The sequence below is a fragment of the Prionailurus viverrinus genome, chromosome D1, assembly GCF_022837055.1.
Source record: "Prionailurus viverrinus isolate Anna chromosome D1, UM_Priviv_1.0, whole genome shotgun sequence".
Lineage (NCBI taxonomy): Eukaryota > Metazoa > Chordata > Mammalia > Carnivora > Felidae > Prionailurus > Prionailurus viverrinus.
In genome coordinates, this window is record NC_062570.1 from 61,124,868 (window position 1) to 61,135,588 (window position 10,721).

General features: G+C 39.3%; 1 protein-coding gene across 1 annotated transcript; it reads right to left on the reverse strand.

The window, feature by feature from the left end:
* Positions 1-1,600: 1,600 nt before the first annotated feature.
* Positions 1,601-2,542, reverse strand: LOC125176772 (olfactory receptor 51G2). Its single transcript, XM_047878586.1, has one exon. It carries the CDS (start codon positions 2,540-2,542, stop codon positions 1,601-1,603), a length of 942 nt encoding a protein of 313 aa, XP_047734542.1.
* Positions 2,543-10,721: the final 8,179 nt, after the last annotated feature.

The following is a 10,721-nucleotide window of genomic DNA, read 5'->3' on the forward strand; positions in this document are numbered from 1 at the left end:
TGTCTTCTTTGGAGAAATGTCTATTCGTGTCTTCTGCCCATTTTTAACTAGATTATTTGGGTTTTGGCTGTTGATTTGTATCAGTTCTTTATATATTTTGGATACTAACCCTTTATCATATGTGTCATTTGCAAATATCTTCTCCCATTCCATAGGGTGTCTTTTAGTTTTGTTGATTGCTTTCTCTGCTGTGCACAATCTTTTTATTTTGATATAGTCCCAATAGTTTATTTTTGTTTTTATTTCTTTTGCCTCAGGAGACATATCTAGAAAAACGTTGCTATGGTTGATGTCAGAGAAATTACTGCCTGTGCTCTCTTCTAAGATTTTTATGGTTTCAGGTCTCACATTTAGGTCTTAAAAGATAATTTTTTTTCTAGGTCAATGTGGTGGCAAAATTGTAATGGACAGATAAGAGGGTATAAGGAATTATCTCTTTTTGGTTCACTGACCTTTCCAATATCTTCAATCCCTCAATTTTTTTCTACTTATCACTTCCCCTGCTTCCACCCTAATTTTCTCTACTTTTTCCTGACTTTCTAGGAACAATGACAACAAAAACAACTTCAGATATTTCTCTGGATATATTGTTCTCTCTTTCACCTCTGCCTCAGCTTTACACATACTGTTCCTTCAGATTAGACCATAATTTTCCGGTTTGACTGCCTAACTCTTATATATCCTGTCAGGCTGGCTACTGTATCAACTCAAGGAAATCTTTCTTGACACTCTGTTGTCCCACCTGGAAGAAGATATTTCTCTTTTTGCTTCTATATTAACTTCTTTTTTACTTTGAGCAACACAGTTAACATATGGCTGTATAATAAACCACCCCCAAATTTAGTGTCTTAATAAACAAACAAACAAACAAATAAACAGTTATTTAGCTTGCAAATCTGAAGCTTGGGCTGGGTTCGATTGATTATTTTATTGGATATCACCTGGAAATGCAGGAAAAATGGGGGTTGGAATAATATGAAGATTTTTTCACTCACTAGTAGTTGATAAATTTCCAGCTAAGGCTAAGACTTTAGCTTGGTCTGGGACATCTATATGTGGCTTCTCCATGTGGTCTCAGCTTCTCAGTATGGTGGCTGTGTTCAAAAAGCAAGCATTGAGTGAGATAGGGGTGGATATATAAATAGGGGAAAAAAAGAGGGAGAAAGAATGAGTGTGGGGAAGTATATGCCAATGAAAAACATATAATCTTTTATGACCTAGCCTCGAGAGTCTTGCAAGATCACTTCCACAACATTTAATTCATTGAACCTGTTATAAAGTCCTACCCTGTTACGAGGGGAAGAAAAAAAACAGACTGTCTCTCTTGATGGGGGAATGACAAATTTGTGGAAGAGAATGTAGGATTAGAAATACCTCTGTGGCCATTTTTGTAAAATACAATCTGCCATGTCATACTGCATTGTGTTTTCCCCCCACCAGAATGATAGTTCTGTAAGAGCTGTGACTTCTTGATCATTTCTGTGTGTATTTGTTGAGTAAATAAATAATTGTCTCCTCCACTTCATACACATTAGATATTATAAAGGCTAGAGGAATAAGGGTATACTGAAGGAAATAGTACCTCTAAGACTAGACCCAGCTAACAACAAAAGGCATGGGCCACACGATCTCGGATCTGTTTGGTCTTCACACTATAGACTATGGGGTTCATCAGGGGAGGGGCTAGAAGGTACACAAAGCCCATGATCACTTGGACAAGATGAGGTGCCTTGTTCCCAAACCGGTGGATGATGGACAAACCAATCATGGGAGTGTAGAAGAGGAGCACAGCACATATATGGGAAACACAGGTGTTGAGAGCTTTGAATCTCTCAGCCCTGGATGCAATAGACAGCACAGTACGCAGGATCAGGGCATAGGAGAAGAGAATGAGCAGTGAGTCTACACCCACTGTTGAAACAATGACAAACATGCCATAGATGCTGTTGGCTTTGATGTCTGCACAGGCCAATTTCATTACTTCTTGATGGAGACAATAGGAATGTGAGAGAAGTGCAGAGCCACAATAGGAGAATCTTTTGAGCATAAAAGGCAATGGGAAAATGAGTGCTACACTGCGACCCAGGGAAACCAGGCCAATCCTGCCAATGACTGTGTTGGTGAGAATGGAAGCATAGTGCAAGGGGCGACAAATGGCCACAAAGCGGTCAAAGGCCATAGACAGCAGCACAGAGGACTCTAGGAAGGACAAACAGTGAATGAAAAAGAGCTGGGCAAAACAGGCATCGTGACCAATATCTCGCGCCCCAATCCAAAAGATGCCTAGCACTGTAGGGAGGGTGCAAAGAGACAGACCCAGGTCAGTCACAGCCAGCATGGACAGGAAAAGGTACATAGGCTCATGGAGTGAGGGCTCTGTTTTAATGATAAAAAGGATAGTACAGTTGCCCAGGATGGAAACCAGGTAAATGAAGCACAATGGGATGGAGATCCAGATGTGCATGTGCTCCAGCCCAGGAATGCCACTCAGCAGAAAGGTGGAGGAAATGTTGCTGCTGCTTTCCAAGGGTCCCAAAGACATTGTGTGTGGAGGGAAGAGGAAAATTGGATTCCTTCCAAATTCCTGAAATGAATTCAGAAAAAAAGCTAGAGGTCGAACCTGGGAAGAAATTAGAAACCAAACCAAACCAAACCAAACCAAAACAACAACAACAAAAACTAACAAACAAAACAAAACAAAACAAAACAAAACAAAACAAAACAAAACAAAAAAACATGAGAATCAAGTAGACCTAGAAGTGTACATCTCCTCCAGAGGTCACTTCCTTCTGGTCTCTGGCCTTCTTTCCACATTGTTTTAGAAAAATTTTTTTCTTTGAATTCTTTTCTCCTTTCTCCTTCAGGCTGAGAGGTCTGAGCATCTACACTATTCCTGTTGGTTATACTAATTTTGCCTACCTCTTTTGAGGAGATCTTTAATTAAACACTCCTCACCTGCCTCTTTTCTGCCAGAACTCTCACTAATGTTCTAACCTTTCTTTCAACTTCTCTTTCTTTCCTTTCTCTTACCTTACTTCCTTTGCTATTCCTTTGTCACTGTCCATTCTTCCTTCCTTTCTCCCTCTCTCCTCCCTACCTCCCTTCCCTCCTCCTTCTCTCTCTTTCTCTCTTCCTTTTTTCCAATCTCTTTCTTCTTCTTTCCTTCCTTCCTCCTTCCTTCTTTCTTTCTTTCTTTTGTTCTTTTGTTCATTCTTTCTTTCATTTTTTGCCTTTCTTTCTCTTCTTTCTTTCTTTCTTTCTTTCTTTCTTTCTTTCTTTCTTCCCTCTTGCTTATCTTCATCAGCCACATATAATTTCTAACCTTAGACACAGATTAATCCTTCACTCACCTTCTCCTCTGGTCTTCCAGTCGTGGAAACCTAGTTTGATCCAGATAGCTCACATGTGCTACTCAGCTCACAGAATTCCAGTAAGGACTGGGGAGTGAATGAATGACTGTCTGTAAAGTTATTCTTGACTGCTGAAGTGCCATATCAAAGCTCTGATTCTCCTGTGAGTCAGTAACCTGCATTCCCTGGAGATCTAGAGTTCAACTTATATCAACCTAGGTGAGAGAAAAGGCTGAAGCACCATCAACCATGGCCACATCCCCAATTGCAAGGCAGAGTCCGTGAGAGTCCACAGAATAGAATGCAATATGCCAGTAGGACTTATTCTTCCTTAGATTAAAAAATGAAGGTTCATGAGAAGACAGTCACTGGGCAGAAGTCTTATGCCAGTTTAAGACTCCTGACTTTCAAAGCAGTGATCTGCCCACTCTCAGTTAATAATTCCACTAGAATGTGAGCTCAAAAATGGCTGGGGCTTGGCTTTGCTTACTTCTGTAAAGACAGTGCTTATAATGGCTATGGTATACAGTAGGCACTCAGAAATTATTTTATGCATGATTAAGAGCTAAATTTATTTAGTTAGCTGTTAGTAAATCAGTGCATGTTTTATCACTTAAAGAAAATCCTATGAATTGGGGCACCTGGGTGGCTCAGTCAGTTAAGTGTCCAACTTTGGCTCAGGTCATGATCTCAGAGTTTGTGAGTTCGAGCCCTGTGTCAGGCTCTGTACTGACTGCCTGCTTTGGATTCTGTGTCTCCCTCTCTTCTGCCCCTCCCTGACTCGTGCTTTCTTTCTCTTTCTTTCAAAAATAAATAAACACTAAAAATTTTTTTTAATCCTGTGAAAAAAGTTCTATTAATAGTACCATATTATAGATGAAGAAATAGAGGATTAGAGATAGTTAATATATCTAAGATCAAAGATACAGTAAATGGCCAAAATGAGATTTGAACTAATATCCAGTTATTCTCTAGATTCCAGGCTCTCAACAAACATTATACTTTCTCCCCACATACAGGACTATTCATTGTCAGCTAGAAGCAGCTAGCATAATATCAAGGGCTTAATAGACCTTCAGAAAAGTACTGATTCTTTAGCCAAATTAATAAAGTGACTGGAGAAATACACACCCTCTCTCACTCCAAACACCAGTGAAATTAATAGCCAGTGTCATTAACTCACTGTCCACCTGAAGGTCAGATTGGCTCTTGTGTGCTGTTCCTCAGCTTCTACTTCAGCCATGATCAGTGGTCACCACATCATTCATCAAAATGAATTCAGAAGAGCTGTGATAAACTTACCTGTCGGGGACAGGCAAGCTACCTGGTGATTAACGATATAATGCATAAAACTTAAGGCAGAAAATGTTTTGACATGAAAACGAAGTAGGGTAGTGAAGAAAGAATATATATTACTTAATAATATAAAAGTTAATTTATAATACATGATGAACATCTATTATTTTCCAGGCACTGTACTAGGAACACTGCAAAAGAAATACCATTTAGATCTTAGAAAAACCCTGCAAGTTAATATCATTACCTTGATTTTCAAATGAGGAGAGAAGCTTACAGAATTTGATGATGTGCATAAAATCATACTATCAATCAGTGACAGCTGGAATTCAAACTGAAATCTCTGGAGCTCCAAGGAGCATTCTGAAAGTTTGGAAGCATTTAGTTTAATATAACTGGGTAGTTTTTTTAAGCTGAGACAGCCTGAAATGAGTGAAGATTGAATGACAAAAATAGAGGGAAATATGAAAAGTCTTTTTTCCCCACCTTCTTTTACCTCAAGATAGACTCTCTTCAGAGTTTGTGCCTCACATTTTAAAGGGAGTAGGGCAGAGTAAGAATCAGAGAGAGAGAGAGAGAGAGAGAGAGAGAGAGAGAGAGAGACAGAGAGACACAGAGAGAGAGAGAGAGAGAGAGAGAGAGAGAGAGAGAGAGTTATGAGAATAAGTTGAAGGAAAGGACTTGGATATAAAAGAAAATCCAGAATAGTGAAGCCAAGAGATATCTGCCTGGGAAAGACCACTTTAGCCTGTTGGCCAGAGAGATCTTAGTAAGGTAACTGTTCTAAGGGGTTCTTATTTAAAGGTCTTCAGAGTATCCATTTTCAGATTTGGTGAGGATTTCATTGTTCTTGACCAGTTCAAGTGTAGAGGGGAGTGGTAAACTTAACAAATGGCTTGCTCACAATTGTTCTTGGAGAACACTTCCTAGAGGTACTTGCACAAGTTCAATGGCTGCTTCTAATTCTATCACTCAGACTCTGTGGTTGCTCAGGAAAATGTCCTTTCATGTCACAGACAAGCTTTTCTTTCAGAGGATCACTTGACTTCCTACCCCTCTGTCTCTGCTTCTTGGAATTAACTCCTGATTCTGCTAACCTTGTGTCTGAAGCTAAGGAGTAGAGACTGAACTTATAGCTAATCTCATTCTTGCATCTCGGTTTCACTTGCCTAACTTGTCTGTCTCTGTGGGTCTCAGTAATACTCTTATGTTGCCACATATGAGGCAACTCTCTGGGCTAGAAGTCAATGAAGTGAATGGGTGTGAGAAAGCTACTGTCTTCCTACTAAGCTAGTGCTAAAACCAGACGTGGGATCCCATGAAGTTAGTGAGATCTGACTGCAATGGTCACCACCTTCTGTAGGCATCTTCCACAGCCTTTCTTGTGCTTCAAAGTCCCTTCTGTCCTCTCCCTCTCCAGAGTTCAGACTGAGCCTTCTAGGACCTCTTCTTGGCTTCACAACTGAGCACCAGACACCTGACTTACCTATCAAGGCTAGGTGCAGAGACTTCAGTTCTTGTGACAGGGGAGAAGGAAAGTTAAAACCAGAGACTCTGGAGGGTATGGAGAGACTGAAGGATGGATGTTGAATTCCTTGATTTTTATGAAACTTCCCGAGGTCCCCATTGAGACCATTTCAAGAATCTTTCATCAATTCCCTAGGAGGACTGGTTTTCTGGACCTCATTATCTCATACTCTGGGGATAAGGGAAAGAAAAGAAGAGAATAGTTTTGTGAGATATCTAAATGGGAATCCCAGGAGATGTTACACACTGTAGCTACTTTTTGAAGATATCGTGAAATATTTTGAACAGTTCCACAACTTTAGGAAAGCAGAGTGGGCGTTCTTGATAATGTTTTATATATGATGTATCATAACCATATAGTTATGCATATCAGAAGTGACAGTGTATATGGTGGGTATATATAACATTAAAAGGGCATTTTTAATTCAATTCTTCTCCCATCAAAAGGGGAATAAAGGAGCACCACATTCCTGGAAATATGGTGATAATGTTGATTCTTGGTGCCCCAAGTAACCCTATATGCTGCTGACTCCTGTCTATACTCAGGGACTCTTGTCTGTACTCCATCTCCTCTTCCTGTCTCTGATCCACACAGACACAGAATTCAGCCCTTTGTTTCTAGACGTTAAGGAGCTACCTTCAGAAAGGAATTCATTTTTGTACCTTTTGGGCAACATGAGCCCCTGAAAAGCATAGGTAAACCAAGGAGTTTCATATGTCAATACAGAGATCTGAAGAATTAATCATCCATTTTGGACTTTAAAAGCTGATGGGAAAGATATTTTAGAAAGAGGAAAGGAAGGCCATTTCAGTGTTTTCATTACCCACATAGTTAGTATCCAGCTTATTGACTCTACTTTGAGAATACAAAGGTATAAATATTAAGGAATGTCCCAGATCCCTACACCAACCATAAGAGGTTTATTCCAATTCGTTGGCCTGATGGGCCCCCTTGGAATGTGCTGGGCTTCCTCTTGTGGCTTCATTCCATTAATCTTTGGTCAAACACATTGTAGACACATCTGAGTGTTATGTAGCAGTGTTTCTCAAATCAGAGTCCCCCGATAATCAGGATCAGAACCACCTGTAATGTTTATTAAAATGCATATTTCTGGGCCTCATCCCTGTAGTGCAGAATCAGAAACTGACATTAGTCGCAACCACAAAGGTCTAAGAATTCTTATATATCCTTGTCTTTATGATTTGTTTTCAGCTCTGATTCCAGAATATTTTATTCCCTCTATAATAAAAAAAAATATCACTTTTAACCTGGAATCCATTTCAAAACACAGTTACCTTTTATATTAATTTTCTGGGGCCACCAATACAAAATGCCGCAGACTGGGTGGCTTTAACAATAGAAATTTATTTTTTCACAGTTCTGGAGGCCAGCAGAGCCCAAGATCAAAGTGTTGACAGGTTCGGTTTCTTCTGAGGCCTCTCTCCTTGGCTTGCAGATGGCTATCTTCTGTGTGTCCTCATATGGCCTCTCCTCTGTGCATGAGTATCCTTGATGTCTCTTGCTCTTCTTATAAGGACATGAGTCATATTGGGTTAGGGCGAATCTTAAATGCCTTGTTTTAACTTCACTATCTCCTAAAGGCCTTTACCTCCAAATACAGTCACATTCTGAGGAACTGGGGGTTAGGACTTCAGTATAAATTGGGGGAGGGCGCACAATTCAGCCAATAGCATCTGTTTATCCATGCATCCTATCACCCACTTTTTCACTTATTTAACAAATGTTTTATAACATAAATAATACCTCCTCACACACTCCCCCACAAAAATACACAAGCAATATTTATTTACCATCTCTGAGTCCAAGCACTGAGAAGAGAGAGATAGTGTTAGATATGTTTTGGAAGAAAATAGGTCTGAATCTCAGATTTTGTGAAGAGAAACAGAGGGAGGGAGGGAGGAAGAGAGAGAGGGTGAGAGAGAGAGAGAGAGAGAGAGAGAGAGACAGAGAGAGAGAGAGAGAGAGAGAGAGAGAGAGAGGGAATTAATCTTTGAACAGTTTATTACAGGGAAGATATCCTACATGATTTACATCTTAACTATTCAGCTCTGTGAGGGGAAAAACAGGGCATGATATGGGGAGAGACAAAAGAAATAAAAACTCATATCTCCTATCACAGAAAAGAATAGGAAAAGAAACAAGGTAGGGGCAGAATGAAGGGAATAACTTGTACGTAAAGATGCTGCCTTGAGGAGACACCAGCTAGGAGAAACTGAAAGGACCTTAAAAGAATATTATTGGATTGGATTTAGACAAACTGATGCAAAAATTAGTGTTTTAATTTAAGTATGGTTTTAAAATAGTTTTTATTGAATTTTTCCTGTGATAATTAGTTGGTATATATTTATGAATAAGAAAGATGATTAGAAATAAAATAAGTAACATCTTTCCCCCTGCACACCCTAGTTGTGGGAGTAAATTTGATGCCCATCCATATTCACCTAACACCTAAAATGTATATTTCCCAGGAATATCCCATGCTGTTTTAGATCTACTTTTTTTTTTTTCCTTTGTCGCCACTGAGGCATTAATCTAAAGTGTTAGTATATGTGGGAAAACTAGAGTTCAAAAAGTCTCAACAGCACAATGCCAAAAGTTTATGTTTTGAGATCCAACAGACCTTAATGTGGTTTGGGGTTTTCCATTTATTACACATGATGTTGGTTATAGTAACTTACCTCATTGAACTTCCTATCTAAAAGAATTATATGAGAACTTGCTATCTTGAATGGTAATATAGCACTAAATGAAAATAGTTTGAGAAATTAAAATTTCAACAAAATGATTGATATTCAGTATTGTAGTAAGTACATAAACATCATGACCATTTAAAAATGTGTCTCATAAGGATGCTTTTCAGTTAACATTACTGAAGTAGGCATACCTTTTTCACTCCTACTGAGGTCTTTTCTACCCTATTGAAGTGTTTGGGAGGTCATTCTTTAAAATTTTTTTTTTCAACGTTTATTTATTTTTGGGACAGAGAGAGACAGAGCATGAACGGGGGAGGGGCAGAGAGAGAGGGAGACACAGAATCGGAAACAGGGTCCAGGCTCCGAGCCATCAGCCCAGAGCCCGATGCGGGGCTCGAACTAACGGACCGCGAGACCCTGACCTGGCTGAAGTCGGATGCTTAACCGACTGCGCCACCCAGGCACCCCAGGAGGCCATTCTTCACAAATAAACAGAAGGCAATTCTTGGGATGGATCCTAGGTCATAGTTCTGCATTAAAAAAAGCTCATAATTTTGATGTATCAATTATCAAATAATCAGCATATAACAGTCAGCTAGCTGCTACCTGGAGAATACCTTCCTACAGTAAGTTTTTAAAATTAAAAAAAAAATCTTATTTTAAAAATTTGACTCTGTCATCTTAATTTCCAAAGGAAAGTCAAATTGTGCTTTTAAACATTCTATAGTATATAGTAAATGTTCAATAATTATTGGGTGTTATTGCCACAATTGTCACTATTATTTTTTATCATATTTCCCAGATAATCAGTAAGATTATCTGTAAGATTTCTGTAAGAAATCAGTAAGATTGGAGGTAGGGAGGAAATACAGGTGTTTTATTTACTTTGAAATTAAAATGTATACGTATTAGAGAATGCTCCCAGATCCTCAACTGTCCTATGTCCTTTCACAGAATTTTGGACACACACCCAGGTATCAACACGAGATGTTATTACTTTTTTTAAAATCAACTTCAGTTTTAAGTTGCTCTCCTGCTGCCTTCTGAAACTTAGTTTTGTAAGAACTCTTCAATAGATGCTAGTCCAAGGGCGGCGTGAAGCCTCTGGAAGACTTTGCAGAAAATCTTCAACTTCAACTGGCTGAGGGATGGAAGTGATGAATCTGAAACCCAGAGAGTGTGACTTTCATACAGAAATAGGACTCACTTGGCAAGTCACAGTTTCTAGATGCTAACTGGTTCCTTTAAGGTACTAGACCAAAATGTGGGGTAGGTATGATAAAACAAAGAACTTACTCTGAGTGGTGTGTTAGTTAGGGTCCAGTCAGAAGAAAGAAACCACAGAATAATTTAACAGAAAAGTTTAATATAAACATTTATTAACAAGAGATTATAGTAACAGGGAATCAACTAAGAGTAAGAAAGAAAGAACCATAGAGGATACTCTAGGGCTGAGGGAGAGTCTCTAAGAAGGAAACAAGATTTCAAGAGAAGAATCTTTCCCAAGGCTGGCATTTGGATGTTGTCCACCAACATGTGAGTGAAGCTCACTGAATGACAAAGTTCACTAAGTTGTTCTAGGCCAAAGCTGGTCCACAATTAGGATGAGGCTGATTGGTGGAGAACTACTTGCTGGAAGACTGATGACATTTTCTAAGAATGCCTATGGGGGTTACTGTTGGCTTTCTGGAGAGTCAGCTGGGGTACCAGCTAGAATCACCAGAAAGTTTCTAGAAGCTGCTTAATGAGGTAATCTGCTACGGATTCCCTGAAAACCAAAAATATCAATAGGCTTCATGCCCCAAAGCTCCCTCTCTTCGTCCTAACCTAATC